General features: G+C 43.4%; 1 protein-coding gene across 5 annotated transcripts in view; it reads right to left on the bottom strand.

The window, feature by feature from the left end:
• LOC126474976 (UDP-glycosyltransferase UGT5-like) overlaps window positions 1-18,234 on the bottom strand; it is a 215,922-nt gene that overhangs the window by 20,918 nt on the left and 176,770 nt on the right. For 2 of the 5 annotated variants that reach the window (XR_007586618.1, XM_050102499.1), the window contains 2 exons: window positions 5,970-6,426; window positions 4,331-4,553 (listed from right to left, as the gene is read on the bottom strand). The exons of 2 other annotated variants lie outside the window; for them this stretch is intronic. Coding sequence is in view for 2 of the 3 variants with exons in the window: in XM_050102499.1 (XP_049958456.1) it covers window positions 4,331-4,553; window positions 5,970-6,191 (445 nt within the window). In the remaining variant the exon portion in view is untranslated. The remainder of the gene's footprint in view (window positions 1-4,330; window positions 4,554-5,969; window positions 6,427-18,234) is intronic. One more of the 5 variants, XM_050102502.1, reaches the window with a different exon arrangement.

Raw genomic sequence — 18,234 nt, 5'->3', positions numbered from 1 at the left:
TTTACCAATTAGGTACTTTCCAGAGTACGCTGATGCAATAACTCTCTACTTAACAGTCATATATAACCGCTAGCTCGTCAAAAGATTCGTACTCAAAGACTGGAAAGTTGCACAGGTCTCACCAATATTCAAGAAAGGTAGTAGACGTAATCCACTTAATTACAGGCCGATATCATTAACGTAGATATGCAGCAGGATTTTGGAACATATATTGTGTTCAAATATAATGAATTACGTCGAAGAGAACGGTCTATTGACACACAATCAATACGGATTTAGAAAACATGACACACTTGCTGCTGAATGCTATTGATAAGGGATTTCAAACTAATTCCGTATTTGTAGGAGGCTTTTTGGCACTGTACCACACAAGCGGCTTGTAGCGAAACTGCGTGGTTATGGAATATCGTCTCAGTTACGCGATTGGATTCGTGATTTCTTGTCAGAGAGGTCACAGTTTGTAGTAATTGACGGAAAGTCAACGAGTAAAACATCAGTGATTTCTGGCGTTTACCAGGATAGTGTTATAGGCCGTCTGCTTTTCCTTATATATAAACGATTTAGGAGACAATCAGAGCACCCGTAGCCGGCCGGGGTGGCCGAGCGGTTCTATGCGCTTCAGTCTGGAATCGCGCAACAGCTACGGTAGCAGGTTCGAATCCTGCCTCGGGCATGGATGTGTGTGATGTCCTTAGGCTTGTTAGGTTTAAGTAGTTCTAAGTTCTAGGGGACTGATGACCTCAGATGTTAAGTCCCATAGTGCTCAGAGCCATTGGATTTTTGAGCAGTCGTCTTAAGTTGCTTGCAGATGATGCTGCTGTTTATCGTCTAGTAAACTCATCATAATATCAAAACAAACTGTAAAACGATTCAGATAGTATCTGTATGGTGCGAAAATTGGCAATTGACCCTAAATAATGAAAAGTGTGCGGTCATCGACATGAGTGCTAAAAGGAACCCGTTAAATTTCGATTACACGATAAGTCAGTTAAATATAAATGCCACAAATTCAAGTCACTACCTAGGAATCACAATGCGAACAACTTAAGCTGAAAAGAACACGTAGAAAGAGCGGAGAAGGCAAACCAAAGACTGCGCTGGTTCGGAAGAACACTTACAAAATATAACAGATCAACTAAAGAGATTGCCGACACTACGATTGTCCGTTTTCTTTTGGAGTACTGCTGCGCGGTGTGGATTCCTTACCAGATAGGATTAACGGCGTACATCCAGAAAGTTCAAAGAAGAGAAGCACGTTTTGTGTTAACGCGAAATAGTGGAGAGAGTGACACTGCCATGATACAAGATTTGGGGAGGACATCATTAAAACAAAGGCGTTTTTGTTGCGGCGGAATCTTCTCACAAATTTCAATCACTAACTTTCTCCTCTGGCTGGCTCTGAGCACTATGGGACTTGACATCTGAGGTCATCAGTCCCCTAGAACTTAGAACTACTTAAACCTAACCAACTTAAGGATATAACACACATCCATGCCCGAGGCAGGATTCGAACCTAAGACCGTAGCGGTCGCGCGGTTCCAGACTGAAGCGCCTAGAACCGCTCAGCCACACCGTCCGGCCTTTCTCCTCTAAATGCGAAAATACTTTTTTGACTCCGACCTACATAGAGAGAAACGAATAATAAAATAACGGAAATCACAGCTCGCGCTGAAAGATATAGGTGTTCGTTTTCTCCGTACGCTGTTAGAAATTGTAATAACAGAGAATTGTGGCGACAGTGTTACGATGAATCCTTCGCCAGGCACTTAAGTGTGATTTGCAGAGTATCCATGTAGATGTAGTAGATGTGGATGCAGATGCAGACCGAACACTCCTTGTACAGGGCCTTCCATATATTACGCAAGTTTTAAATTGAGTGGTAAAGTTTTGGAAAAATTGGAAATTTGTGGTAAGTCTTATGGGACCAAACTGCTTACGTCACCGGACTCTAAGCTTACGCACTACTTAATCTAACTTAAACTAACATACGCTAAGGACAACGCACACACCCATGCCCGAGGGAGGACTCGAACCTCCGACGGGGGTAGCAGCGCGGACCGTGGCAAGGCGCCTAAGACAGCGAGCTACTCCGCGCGGCGGTAAAGTTTTATTATCGAGTTTACAGTACTGTATTTATTACTTTTAATATCGTTTGTATTCCCATTACTTGATCAGTCGTTGCTTGTGTATTTCAGTATCTCAGCCGCCATGGAGCGGTTCACAAAAGAGGAACGAGATATCATTGTGAAAATCCATTACAGAACCAGCGAGTGCTATGCAGAGACTGCTCGTAGACTTCGCCAGACCTTCGGATTAACAATGCCCCTACAACATTAACAGTTTTGTGGGTCCTTTGCAACCGTAAAATCACCCGGACGAAACCGTACGGTTCGCGCGGAATAAAACATTGAATTGGTGTAGAATAGTGTGCCTGTGAGCCCTAACAAGTCGCTTCAACGTGGGTCTCAACAACTGGGAATTTCGACAGACTCTTTGCAAAGAATTTTGGAAAAGGAACTTCATATGCACCAATGCAAGATTCATTTGACGCAATATCTTAAACCCACAGATCATCTGAAACGGGAACTTTCGCCGAGTGGGCTCTCACAAAACGAGAAGCGGACAACAGTTTTGCAAAAAACATTAATCTTCAGCGGCGAGGCACTTTTTCAACTGTTTGGGTTCGTGAACCGAGAAAATTACTGTATTTGAGGTCAAGAAAAGGTGGTCCAAGAGAGCCGCATGCGTACACTGCGAACCACAGTTTGGTGTGCCTTACGGGCAGGTGGTGTGATCGGCCTTTTCTTTCTTGAAGATTTCGACGGTAATGCGGTAACAGTTAATGGTGAGTGTTATCGCGAAATGGTCAGAAACAACTTCTGGCCTGCTCCGGACGATGTGGTTACATCCAATATGTTGTTTCAGCAGAAGGGGGCCACGTGCCACGCATCCAGCGAGACAATAACCCTACCTAATGAAAAATTCTCTCAGACTGTGATCTCACTTCGTGGTGAATTGGAATAGCCTCTTGAATCGTGTGACCTTACTTCATGTGACCTTTTTTTTATGGGGTTGTGTGAAGTCAAACTTCTACGAGAACAAATCACAAACAGTTCTCAAACTGAAGGAAGAAATTCAACGGCTCATCAACGACATCAATAGTGATATCTGTGAAGTTCACAGAGTAACTGCTTGCCGAGACAGTGGAGGTCGTAAAAAAAAAAAAAAAAAAAAAAAAATCTTGTATCGATGCATTTTTTATTTCATTAGTACAGTTTAAAAAATGGCGTAATGTATGAAAGATCCTATACAAACTTAAGGTCATGCACTCACGCTGTGGAGATACGTCCGCAGAGCGTGGTCCTGCGGTAGCGTTTCCGCTTCCAGCATGTGGGGTCCCGGGTTCGATTCCCGGCGGGCTGTGGAGATACGTACGCAGTGCGTGGTCTTGCGGTAGTGTTTCCGCTTCCAGCATGTGGGGTCCCGGTTTCAATTCCCGGCGGGGTAAGGATTTTCTTCTGCCTCGTGATGACTGGGTGTTGTTTTGTCGTTTTCATCATCGTAATTTATCCCCAATACGGTCGGAGGAAGGCAATGGCAAACCACCTTGCCTAGTAAAGCGGTGCGGGTCTCCCGCATCGTCCCCTACGCTCCTCGGAGTATGGGACCTCATCATCATGGAGATAAGGCAGCAATGAACAGACCACAAATGACTATTAATCTCCATTCGTCGAACTGTTACCGGCCGCCGGTAGCACTACAGGTGGACTGTAGAGGAATCACTGCTGAATGAATGGTGACGAAATTGACTCATAAAAAAGGTGTGACAGGTAGAGTATGCACGGATCCTTCCAGAACTGTTCGACTTGCTCTGACAACAGCTGAAATCCCAGCAGAGGTTACAGACGGAATGTCACGGTGAACCAGCGGGAACAGATAGCTGGAAGCTGGGCTGATATATTGAGTGTCTCGAGCCACTTACTGCTGACACTATGCCACAGACAAAAGTCACTTGCATGGTGCAACACCAGAGCCAAATTGGATATAAAATGGTGTTCTTTGGCGTTCAGCGATGAGTGTCGTTTCTGTAATTGGCGGTGAGATCGATGACATCGTGTCCGTTGACCATTTGGTGAAAGGTGAAAGGAAGCAGCGATCCTCGAGACCATACCTCACCAACTACTGGGATCGTGGAATGGGGACTTACCGGACAGGAGAACGGTCAGTAACCGTACTGTCGCCTAAAGTTAATGACATTTTCCTCTTTAGTGTCATAATTTCGTGAACACTGGTGAAAATTAAAAAATATTGGAATAATGGAACCACTTACCCAAAACTTCTTCTTGAGGTAGCCACTTTGCAATCATGACATTGCTTGGCTTCCCTGGTAGGGAGTCGTCCTCGAATTTCCAGAGCACCCTTTGCGGCAGTTCGGAAAAAGCATCCATGAGGGCTTGTCGTGTGAACACAGGAAGGCTGCTGCTTTTTACGTAGGAACCAAGACTGAAGTATATGAATCCGTGTTTCGCACCGTTCAGGAAAGATTGTATCTCCTAAAATGATAGTCACGTCTCACACTATGGGTGGCACATCATATAGGGTGACTCAAAAGAATGGGAAATTTTGGAACATCTTGTGGCAACGCTGCGAGGTAGGTGGTGCCGAATGACATACAGAATGCTGCTAGCACTGTGTTGCCATTCAGGAAACAGTAGACATAGAGTAATGGAACGGTGTGTAGCTTGCCTTTACGCCAAAAACCTATTACAGGAATGGAAGTGTGGAGGCCGCGCGTAGAGAGTTTCGGCGTCATTTCAACATCGGACTGCACGGTCGTGTTCCCTCCGCGCACGCAGTCGTTACCTCGGTCCGCAATTTTGAAACAACGGGTTCTGTGTTGGCTGGCTCTGAGCACTATGCGACTTAACTTCTGAGGTCATCAGTCGCCTAGAACTTAGAACTAATTAAACCTAACCAACCTAAGGACATCACACACATCCATGCCCGAGGCAGGATTCGAACCTGCGACCGTAGCGGTAGCTCGGTTCCAGACTGCAGCGCCTAGAACCGCACGTCCACTCCGGCCGGCTGGTTCTGTGTTGAAGAAGCAATCTGCAGGGAGACCTCGAACCGCCCGCACGGGAGATAATATAGAGCCTGTGCAAAATGTTCTCGTGAGAAGCCCACAGTGCGTTGTTCGACGTCACGCAGAGTCTCAACAGTTGCATCGTTCGACTGTTCAACGAACACTGAAAGTGGATTTAAAGTTCCATCCGTACAAGCTGCAGTTCGTTGAGCAACTGCAACCCAACGATCTGCTAATGCGTAATCAGTATGCTGAAGGAAATTTATTGTCAGATTAAAACTGTGTACCGGACCGAGACTCGAATTCGGAACCAGCTCGAGTTCGAGTCTCGGTCCGGCACACAGTTTTAATCTGACAGGAAGTTTCATATCAGCGCACACTCCGTTGTAGAGTGAAAATTCATCCTGGAATATGCTGAACGCTTGTTAGCAAAAGTGCACGATGATGACAGTTTCATTAACAACATGTGGATGTCGTACGAAGCTCACTTTCACCTCACTGTCTTTGTCAATAGACAGAATTTTAGCTGCTCATCTCAGCAAAATTCACGTGGGACCACTTTAAGAACGCTGTTTACCGCACTCGACCTGATACCACCGAAGAACGTAAAGCACGAATACGAGAGGAAATCTCCAAGATTCCTACTGAAATGTTAGATGGAGCCGTGCATAACATTCAGGAATGCGCGCGCCGAGGGGCAGCTCATATGTCGGATGTGATGTTGAAGAAACAAAAATGCTTGTGGCATACTCATTTTTGTACACTGACGTAAATAAATATGTATAAAGTAATTTTGCTCATTCATTAATCTACATTCCAAAATATCCCATTCTTTTGATTCATCCTGTATATTCGTTCTAGAATGAGCTATTATAAGACATACCTGAGGGAGTGGTTTTTGGGGTCCCTTAATATGAAGTCCAGTCATCTGTATCACATTAGGTTGTATTGGATACGGATAGCTGGAAGAGAAATGACCACTTGCAAGCAATAGGCTTGTATTATATTGTAATTCAGCGATGCTAGGAACTTCACTTCCGAAGTGAGTTCTCATTATTTCGTCTTGAGACTCTATCAGTCTTTCGACGTCCCTACAGTCAGTCATCTATTGATACGCGTTGTCAGCTCTTTCAAAAAGCATCATGTGATCCGCGTAGGGAGTAATCAGTTTTGGGATATATGCAGGGTTAATCGGATTAGCCACCATGCGATGCATCTGTGGAGTCATTTGAGCCGAAAGGAAGCCAACTACTGGTGGATGTCCCAATTTATGAACGAGACCAAAGTAGCAGAAATATAAGAACATTTCCATTATCACCAGATCGAATTTTTCTCCAAACCTAGAACAGAAGATAACAAATAAAAATGAGAACTAAGAAAGTTGTTACCTACTTTCATCAGAGAGTAAAAGCGACAAAAAGACAACTGACACACAGAACTTCGGAACGAAACCCAGAACATGTATACCTCTCTTGCATAAGCTCTTGTAAAAATAGTCCACATATTCAGAAGACATAATAGTCTACAATATACTCTCCCAAATAAGACACATACACACAAACACACACACACACACACACACACACACACACACACACACACACACATACGCTCATCACATACACCAGTCAAACACTACATAAATGAGTTGCAGTACCAAACTTACAGAGATGTTTACAAACGCAACAGTTAACACATCAATGCATACTATACTAACAATTACTTCAAATCAGCATTAGCGACCCACGTTATTGACACGACAGCAAATTCTGGGTGTTACAAAAAGGTACGCCCAACATTCAGCGAACATTCCTCACACACAAAGAAAGAAAATATGGTATGTGGACATGTGTCCGGAAACGTTTACTTTCCATGTTAGAGCTCATTTTATTACTTCTCTTCGAATCACATTAATCATGGAATGGAAACACACAGCAACAGAACGTACCAGCGTGACTTCAAACACTTTGTTACAGGGAATGTTCAAAATGTCCTCCGTTAGCGAGGATACATGCATCCACCTCCGTCGCATGCAATCCCTGATGCGCTGATGCAGCCCTGGAGAATGGCGTATTGTATCACAGCCGTCCACAATACGAGCACGAAGAGTCTCTACATTTGGTACCGGGGTTGCGTAGACAAAAACTTTCAAATGCCCCCATAAATGAAAGTCAAGAGGGTTGAGGTCAGGAGAGCGTGGAGGCCATGGAATTGGTCCGCCTCTACCAATCCATCGGTCACCGAATCTGTTGTTTAGAAGCGTACGAACACTTCGACTGAAATGTGCAGGAGCTCCATCGTGCATGAACCACATGTTATGTCGTACTTGTAAAGGCACATGTTGTAGCAGCACAGGTAGAGTATCCCATATGAAATCATGATAACGTGCTCCACTGAGCGTGGTGGAAGAACATGGGGCCCAATCAAGACATCACCAACAATGTCTGCCCAAACGTTCACAGAAAATCTGTGTTGATTACGTGATTGCACAATTGCGTGCGGATTCTCGTCAGCCCACACATGTTGATTCTGAAAATTTACAATTTGATCACGTTGAAATGAAGCCTCATCCGTAAAAACATTTGCACTGAAATGAGGATTGACACATTGTTGGATGAACCATTCGCAGAAGTGTACCCGTGGAGGCCAATCAGCTGCTGATGGTGCCTGCACACGCTGTACATGGTACGGAAACAACTGGTTCTCCCGTAGCACTCTCCTTACAGTGACGTGGTCAACGTTACCTTGTACAGCAGCAACTTCTCTGACGCTGACATTAGGGTTATCGTCAACTGCACGAAGAATTGCCTCGTCCATTGCAGGTGTCCTCGTCGTTCTGGGTCTTCCCCAGTCGCGAGTCATAGGCTGGAATGTTCCGTGCTCCCTAAGACGCCGATCAATTGCTTCGAACGTCTTCCTGTCGGGACACCTTCGTTCTGGAAATCTGTCTCGATACAAACGTACCGCGCCACGGCTATTGCCCCGTGCTAATCCATGCATCAAATGGGCATCTGCCAACTCCGCATTTGTAAACATTGCACTGACTGCAAAACCACGTTCGTGATGAACACTAACCTGTTGATGCTATGTACTGATGTGCTTGATGCTAGTACTGTAGAGCAATGAGTCGCATGTCAACACAAGCACCAAAGTCAACATTACCTTCCTTCAATTGGGCCAACTGGCGGTGAATCGAAGAAGTGCAATACATACTGACGAAATTAAAATGAGCTCTAACATGGAAATTAAGCGTTTCCGGACACATGTCCCATAACATCTTTTTTTTATTTGTGTGTGAGGAATGTTTCCTGAAAGTTTGGCCGTACCTTTTTGTAACACCCTGAATATTGAAACGGTCTTCATATATTACATGAAATAGACAAAGGATAACAGAAGAATTTATATAAAGAACTTGACGTATCCATAAATGGCACAAAATATAGAAACGAGTTCCTGAACGACAAGATAGAAAGCAATAATGTCATTTTTTAAAACATTCTTCATAGTCGGATACTTGTTTTCAGTAACAAAGTAGACAGCAGTGTATTTCTCAAACCCTTCCTTCAAAAATGAGTTGATATTAAATACATTTTCTTGTGTTTTCTGGGAGAAAAAAGCATTTATTTAGCACTAATACCTATCGTACTGTAGTTCAAGTGTGATATACTTCTTTCAGAATGTAGCTTTCACTTTGATTCGAGTGTGCACCGTTTTGAAAATTGCTAGCAGAAAAAACTGTATGTCGGACTGGAGTTAGAACCCGGAGTTTTCAAGTAAAGTTCTGGGTTCGATGCATCTCACTTTAATGTGCTTGGAAATTTCATAACAACACGTGGTCAAGTACAGCATCCTATCAGCAAATCTCTGATTCCAGCAAAGGAGCTCTGTGGGAGTGCAAGCGATGTTATCGTTTTCGTATGGTTCTCTGTGTGCCAAAAACTGGAATACATGCTCACATCATACGTAAGTAATAAATTTTTGCACTGAACATATGTGACGTAAAATTTTTAAAAAAATTGATCGTGACTCATAAAACATTTCTCTGCAGAGCGTTGCCACCTAACTTCACTTTCAAACACGACAAAATAAAAACATCCCAGCTTTGGCATAAGAAATCATAATTTATGGTTAATAGATGGGAGCTTGATGGTAGCAGATTGTTGCCCATACACGTCGTCACTAAACAAATATTGGTATTAGACGTGAATGAAGCAAGAGAGTGTGTTCTGTACAAAATTCGTAAGACGGTCGCTGACCTTATTCAGATCTATATAAAATGCATAAATTTCGGTACAAAATTTCTAAAATCTCATTTACCATTTTATATTGGCCTTTTACACTCCTGGAAATGGAAAAAAGAACACATTGACACCGGTGTGTCAGACCCACCATACTTGCTCCGGACACTGCGAGAGGGCTGTACAAGCAATGATCACACGCACGGCACAGCGGACACACCAGGAACCGCGGTGTTGGCCGTCGAATGGCGCTAGCTGCGCAGCATTTGTGCACCGCCGCCGTCAGTGTCAGCCAGTTTGCCGTGGCATACGGAGCTCCATCGCAGTCTTTAACACTGGTAGCATGCCGCGACAGCGTGGACGTGAACCGTATGTGCAGTTGACGGACTTTGAGCGAGGGCGTATAGTGGGCATGCGGGAGGCCGGGTGGACGTACCGCCGAATTGCTCAACACGTGGGGCGTGAGGTCTCCACAGTACATCGATGTTGTCGCCAGTGGTCGGCGGAAGGTGCACGTGCCCGTCGACCTGGGACCGGACCGCAGCGACGCACGGATGCACGCCGAGACCGTAGGATCCTACGCAGTGCCGTAGGGGACCGCACCGCCACTTCCCAGCAAATTAGGGACACTGTTGCTCCTGGGGTATCGGCGAGGACCATTCGCAACCGTCTCCATGAAGCTGGGCTACGGTCCCGCACACCGGTAGGCCGTCTTCCGCTCACGCCCCAACATCGTGCAGCCCGCCTCCAGTGGTGTCGCGACAGGCGTGAATGGAGGGACGAATGGAGACGTGTCGTCTTCAGCGATGAGAGTCGCTTCTGCCTTGGTGCCAATGATGGTCGTATGCGTGTTTGGCGCCGTGCAGGTGAGCGCCACAATCAGGACTGCATACGACCGAGGCACACAGGGCCAACACCCGGCATCATGGTGTGGGGAGCGATCTCCTACACTAGCCGTACACCACTGGTGATCGTCGAGGGGACACTGAATAGCGCACGGTACATCCAAACCGTCATCGAACCCATCGTTCTACCATTCCTAGACCGGCAAGGGAACTTGCTGTTCCAACAGGACAATGTACGTCCGCATGTATCCCGTGCCACCCAACGTGCTCTAGAAGGTGTAAGTCAACTACCCAGGCCAGCAAGATCCCCGGATCTGTCCCCCATTGAGCATGTTTGGGACTGGATGAAGCGTCGTCTCACGCGGTCTGGACGTCCAGCACGAACGCTGGTCCAACTGAGGCGCCAGGTGGAAATGGCATGGCAAGCCGTTCCACAGGACTACATCCAGCATCTCTACGATCGTCTCCATGGGAGAATAGCAGCCTGCATTGCTGCGAAAGGTGGATATACACTGTACTAGTGCCGACATTGTGCATGCTCTGTTGCCTGTGTCTATGCGCCTGTGGTTCTGTCAGTGTGATCATGTGATGTATCTGACCCCAGGAATGTGTCAATAAAGTTTCCCCTTCCTGGGACAATGAATTCACGGTGTTCTTATTTCAATTTCCAGGAGTGTAGTTCAGCGCCCGAGGACTGTTACGGTAAACCTGTACTTTACGCTAGGGATCTGAATCAATGACTCACCATCAGTGTTTGGATTTTGAAGGGAATTCACTTAATCTCGCCGTCTGACAGTCACTATATTAGTAAAAGAACAGTAGGCAAAGGTAAGATCGACACATCGTATTACTGAACTGGATTCGCTAGAGCGTTAGAGCCATATTCGCGTGTTTGTGGTCGAAGAAGGGTAATTGTAAATGTTTGTGGGGAAATAAAAACTGATAAGCTTTTGGTTGATTCCTGTGATGTATACGTGCCTGACTGTTCCGTATTTTCTATGTTGGGAGAGAATGTCAGGTCGAATTACGGATTCAGCACAACGCGATTAGCTGTGCGAGCGGTATCGTCATGCTCCAAATATCCCAAGGAAGCCGCACTGAAAAGCAAAGGAAATCTGGTTATTGGATCATTTCTTTGGTGGCCTAGCGAAATTAATAGAATACAAAATCCACTGGTACTTCTGTGGTGGTAGTTTGACGGACGAGCGTTTCCTTTTGGAAATGCTTAAGTTATGAAGGGGATGAAGATACCATTGAAATAGCTGAAGCGGGATCTTTGAATACTTACTGCTCATTACAAGTACGGGTAGTGCTGGTCCCGTGGCTGTTTTTCTGTAGTATTAATGGAAGGAGTGAAGTGAGCAGAGAAATCTGAGTGTTTCCAATGCGTTGAAAATATACAGAAGTGGCAAAATTTAAAATTCATTCTTTGAGGAAATAATATATAATTTATTTAATCATGTCGAATAAAAGTATTCCTGAAAAATGTGATTTATTTTCTTTATTGTTATGCCACTCCCATCATCACATGTCGGCGGGGTGGGCTGCCAGCGATAATTCAACCCTCTCTTCAGCCAAGGGTCAAGTGGAAATAACCAGAAAAAAACACTAAGATGAAGGTTTCACAAGTGAAACAATTTTTAAAGACGAAATTAATGGAAGATTTTATATGTAAGGAACACGGTTTTCTTCGATTTTATTTTATGGCAGGAATAATAAAAAATAAAAGCACAAATAATAAGAGTAGGTTTAAAGCATTAAGCACTATCCAAACACTGATTTTAGGCAGACAGCGTTCAGGGCTGGAAAGAATGCCAATGTGCACTCGATGTGGCTGTCGGGGGGTATCACCCAAGATGTGGAGGGGGCCTTGCCTGCGGCAATCTTGCATCCAGAATGCAGTCGTCAGCAAATTGTTGCTCACGTCGGCACAACTACGCTCGACGCATGACTTCTGAGGCAATCCTGTTCGTATCAGTGGCTGGCGGAGGTGGTTAAGACAGCTGATATCGCGCGCAGTGCAAGCAGAGCTCGCAATTTTGCAGCATTGTTCCCAGAGTTGATCGGGGTCCTTTGGTTCGGAGGCGAGTGGACGTTGTTGTTGTTGTTTTTGATGATGGTGATGATGATGATCGGCCGAGTGGAGGCTCTCGACCAAAGGCTTCGTCGACTCTGTGACGATTTCCGCTGCGGTTTTATAGACCCGTGTTATCGTGTGGGGATTTGTAGGACTACCCTTCATTTGTCAGGGATGCACTTCACAAAGGAAGCAGCTACTCAGGTAGCAGAGTACTTGTAGACTGCACATGAAGGTGTTTTAGGCTAGGCAGTGGTCTGAGGTGCTCTGACGAACACTTGCCAGTCGATATGTAGCAACGGGAGTCAAACGGCGTTCAGAATAGACACTTCGACTGTCATAATTTTATCAGTAAATTGTAGAAGTATTCGTAATGAAGTTCCCGGATTTACTGCTCTCCAGGAAAGTTCTCGCACTCAAATTTTTATTGGGACTGAGAGATGGCTGAAACCCAAAGTGGAAAACTCAGAGATATTTAGCGAGTAGTGGAACGTATATCGGAAGGACAGATTAGAGACTATGGGGGCGGTGGGGGGGGGGGGGGGAGTGTTCATTGCACTTGACAAAAATATTGTCTCTAGTGAGGTCGAAGTTGAGTGGGACAATCATGTTATCTGGTCACGTATAACAGTTGTAGATGAAAGCAAGGTGATTGATTGGTGTTTTTACCTTCAACCCGATTCTGCTGTGACAGTTCTAGTCATTACCGAGCGAGGTGGCGCAATGGTTAGCGCACTGGACTCGCATTCGGGAGGACGACGGTTCAATCCCGCGACCGGCCATCCTGATTTGGGTTTTCCGTTATTTCCATAAATCGCTTAAGGCAAATGCCGGGATGGTTCCTTGGAAAGGGCACGGCCGACTTCCTTCCCCATCCTTCTCTAATCCGATGAGACCCTTGACCTCGCAGTTTGGTCTCCTCCCCCCAAATCAACCAACCAAGTTCCAGTCATTCAAAGAAAGTCTAGGGCCAATAGAACGTTAATTACCAGATCATACAATACTAGTTGGAGGCTACCGATTATAGACTGGAATGTCTATGGATTCATTGCTGGGGGTTACAGACAGACAATCATGCGAAATACTTTTGAACGAGTTTTCTGAGAACTGTCTTGAGCAGCTAGCTCGTCTGCCCACACGCAATGAAAATGTCTTAGATCTTGTAGCTACAAATAGGCCGGACTTTATCGACAGTGTGAGTACAGAAACGGGGATTAGCGAACATGTCATTATAGCAACTATGAGTACGAAAATTAATAAATCAGTCAAGAAGGCTAGGAGTTATTAGTATCTCACTTAGATAGTGAATTGGGATCACTTAATTCCACTAAGATTATGGGTAAAGATTAAGCAAATTGTGAATCGTGACATAGAGAATTTTGAGCCTAGTAATTGGATATAGGACGGAAAACACCCACCATAGTTTAATAATGAAATTCGGAGGATGTTGAAGAAGCAGAGGCTGTTGTACTCTCGGTTCAAAAGCGGACGCACAAATGACGACAAGCGAAAGTTAGAAGAGATTCGGGCGTCTGTGAAAAGATATACCGTCAGAACTTAGCAAAAGATCTGGCAGAGAACCCGAGGAAATTATGGTCTTATGCAAAATCGCTAAGCGGGTCTATGGCTTCCATTCAGTCCCTTGTTGATCAATTTGGAGTGGTAATTGTAGATAGCAAAACGGAAGTCGAAGTTTTAAACTTCACGTTCAAGAAGTCGTTCGCACAGGAGAATCGTACAAACATACCGTCATTTGATCATCGGACAGATTTCCGTATAGACGACACAGTAATAAGCTTCCATGGGACAGAGAAACAACTGAATGATTTGAAAGCAAATAAATCACCAGGTCTTGATGGCATCCCAGTTCGGTTTTACGAAGAGTACTCTACGGCATTGACCCCTTACCTAGCTTCCATTTACCGTTAGTCTCTCGCAGAGCATGACATCCCAAGCCACTGGAAAAAGGCACAGGCGACTCCAGTGTATAAGAAGGATAAAAGAACGAACCCGCAAAGTTACAGACCAACATCCCTAACTTCTGTTTGCTGCAGAATACTTGAATATATTCTCAGTTCGAATGCAATAAACTTTTTTGAGACTGAGAAGCTTATGTCCGCGAATCAGCATGGTTTTAGAAAGCATCGCTTTTGCGAAGCTCAGCTTGTCTTTTTCTCAACTGATATACTGTGAAGTATGGATGAAGGGCAACAGGCACATTCCCTATTTCTAGATTTCTATAAAGTATTTGACACCGTGCCCCATTGCATGCCGTTAACGAAGGTACGAGCGTATGGAATAAGTTCTCAGATACGCGAGTGACTTGACGTCTTCTTAAATAATAGAACCAAATATGTTGCCCTCGACGGCAAGTGTTCATCAGAGACAAGGGCATCGTCAGGAGTGCCCCAGGGATGTGTGATAGGACCACTGTTGTTCTCTGTATACATAAATGATTTGGCGGACAGGGAGTGGTGAGGGGGGGGGCAGCAGCAATCTGCGGTTGTTTACTGATGACGCTGCGGTGTATGAAGAGGTGTCGAAGTGTGAGAAGATACAAGTACAAGCCATCTTACACTAAATTTCCAGTTGATGTGACGAATGGCAACTAGCCCTAAATGTGGAAAATTTTTAATGCGGATGAGTAGGAAGATCAAACCTGTAATGTTCGGTTACAGTATGTAGTGGTTAATAAAAAAAATGGGAGAGAGACCGTGAAAAAGGGAAAGAATGAAAGAAATGCAGATCGGACTTTGTATTACGGAAAAGCTATCGGACTTCGTTATTCGAAAAAGCTATTGTTGGGGTGGTCCTTGTGGCGTTTTTGAGCAAAAGTTAAACCAATTTTCACTACAAAAGTTATTGAAAAGAAACAGAGAATAACAGAATGTAACTGACAGGGGGAAGTGGCGTAGACGAGAGATCATCCTTTACCAGGTTAACATGTCTTCTTTCTGGCGGCGTCCACGTCTTCAAAAATCTCCTTCATTTCAGCGTGAAAAAATCTGCTCCGAAATCTTGTAATAGTCCAGGGATCACTAATTTATACCAATTAAAATCATCTTGATACTGTATGCAATTTAATTCACTTTGCTACTTCCATCCACCGAATTTCTTAATAACTTCCACAATGTCTACACATTACAATCAGATCAAGATTAGCCATTAAGTTTTTACGTCAGCATCCGATCACGCCTGCCTTAAGCTACGGCTATCAAGAGACAATTGAAACGGAATAAAAAAACAAAAAAAGTTAACAATTTTGGTAGTTTCTCTGCCGTCGAGCGCTCATACCGCTGCGACGAGATATTTTTTATCTGAGGGAACGAGTGTAGCGCGGCGAAATTCAAAGCCCCGCTACAGCGCCCCCTCGACTGTCACGCTAAAACATTTAGCGTGGCAGGCTAGCAAACCTAAAAGTCAATACATGTAATTTTCATTGGAAAGGCCACGTGCATCCATAGGGGATAATCTTAACGAACACTTACTTTCTAAACCTATATACTAAATACAATTATTACAGTTTGGATCCTTTTTTACACAATTAATATATATATATATATATATATATATATATATATATATATATATATATACATACAGTGTGTTTGAACAAGCTGTTCACCAGAGCAGTTAATGTTGTGTGCTCCCAGCGTTGGTTTCCCAATGCACATCTGGCAGCACGTAGTCTTTGCGCATGCGCAGTAGCATCACTGAATTTCGCGTGCGGCAGTTTCAAAATCGCTGTGTTATGACAGTCTTCAACAGTATTCACTCTCACATAGTGTTCATTACAAGTTGTTATTCCAGCATAAATGGCGTGTTAAGTTCGGTGACACCATAAGATTGAGCGTGTGCGTGATCTGAAGCAACGTCCATGTCTTCTGTTACGACACAACACTCCAGGTCCTTGTGCGTTTTCATGACTATTGTTCCCGGGGCATATATGGTCGATGTAGTTTTTAGCCTCCACATCGCCTACGACAGGTGCTGAGTTTATTGTCTCCAAGCATCTGAAGGCCGACCAGGAACAAGGGCGTCGATGTTCGCAAAGGTAGGTGTTTCACCACATTGTTTACACTTGCCAACAAACGTTCATTTGCAGTGTGAAAATCCTCATTATCGTCAAAGTAAACTGCAGTTTATATCGATTTATAAACAGTTATTTGGTTTATGCGCCATAAGTTTCACAAACAACACAAAATTCGTCGTTTATAACGTTCACTGTTTAACACAGTTTGCATCACTTTTTGCCACATTTACATTTTAACAGTTCACTTTGTCCAAGCATGTTAACATCGTTAATTATGAAAGCTTACATTTCGTGGTCATGTTTCAAAATGTTGACAATATGCAAAGTCTTAACACATATACAAATACATATAAATTTACAAGAATATACACGTGAAATATTTACGCTAAAAAAAATTATACTAAGTCCCATTGGCTTTCTTTTATTGGGGTTTATGGTCATTTTGATTTTCTTTATTAAGGTTTTGACGTGCCAAGGGATATAAGACTTAATGTTTAAAAGCACGGGCTTTCCTTTATTTATTATTTATTTCTTTTCTTTGATTCCATATCTTGGCTGGCTAGTGGTTGACCAGGCTTGTAATGCCATCAATATTCAGTTTTCTTCATGTCTTTTTATTCATACCTGAAAGTTTACTGTCACACAATATATTCTTACATTCCATAAACAAACAATACCCAGCTGCAGTATGTGGTAGGATAATGGAGAAAGAAAGAAAGATAGACTGGAAGAAACTATTCACTACCTATAAACTACCAAATCCTACAGCTAATACATAAAAAAGAGAATATAATACATTGTAACGTTTGCATCACCTTCAAGGGGTGTGTGAAAGGAGGTGCTTACAATTTACCAAATCATGGGTAAATGTAAGTGTCCTTACGTCAAGTCTGTGTAGTGTAACATCATGACAGATTCTCTGTTTGTGTTCTGACTGTTCATATGACTTAGTGTATTATACCTTAACAAATCCTTGCATGAGTGAATCGCATGTCCCCTCAGTGCTTCCTCAATATCTCCACTTCTTGTGGATACCGTCTATACAAATGGAAAATGTATCTCAGAGATTGTCTCTCTCATAATGTGTATTATATGGTAACATATCAAATTTCCTCTCAAGAGTTCAACCATGAACTTTCTTCGACTTTAGTGAAGGTTAAATATCATGTATGTAGTATATATATATATCATTTCTATCTATAAATTATAAACAAAGAACATATTATTATAATTGACAGCAAAATGTCTCTTTCTCACTGTCCGTTGCTCGACGTCGGTTGCACAGGTGGTCACTGCCCCTTTGCACTTACCTTGCATAGCCTGAAAAGTCAAATGTCTGCAACGTAGATGTAATTTTGTCATCTGTTCGCTTAAGTGGAGGTGTTGTACGAGTCGCAAAACGGCCTTAATAACTCTCCTATCTTTTGCTTCCTCAGGGTTTTCTGTCATGTGTAAGTAGAATAAAGGCTAACATGGCACTAAATTTCACTTTCGTAAAAAAAAATTTTTATACAAATGCATTCACATGAGGGCTGTGTAAAAACTATATTTCAACTTAAGTTCCTTAAAATATCATTCTCCTGTCTGAACACGAACTGTAAATGTTTTCTTCCACACAATGGCTTAACAAAACTTAACGAAATGTTACTAAGTTACACTTCTGAAATAAATTAAAGCTAATGTGTTTCCAAGTTACATTCTTATTACGCTTCTTTCAACAGCTGTAATCACCATTATGTTCACTCTGCTTTTCTTACATTCGTTCATTTTCAAGGGCACTGTAAATAGATTCACCTTTAACGCCTTGTACTCACGTGTTTTAACTCATCACAAATGTTTTCTTTCAAACTGAAATCCTTATGTAATCTTAAAGATGTAGACTATTTACTCACTTCTCTATGTAGCACAATATTACCAAAACATTCTCACTCATTCCTTACTCACATATTCATCAT

Source organism: Schistocerca serialis, chromosome 4 (assembly GCF_023864345.2).
Source record: "Schistocerca serialis cubense isolate TAMUIC-IGC-003099 chromosome 4, iqSchSeri2.2, whole genome shotgun sequence".
In the NCBI taxonomy this organism is placed as follows: Eukaryota; Metazoa; Arthropoda; class Insecta; order Orthoptera; family Acrididae; genus Schistocerca; species Schistocerca serialis.
The sequence above is the reverse complement of the archived record's forward strand: the minus strand, read 5'-3'. Positions and strand labels throughout refer to the sequence as shown.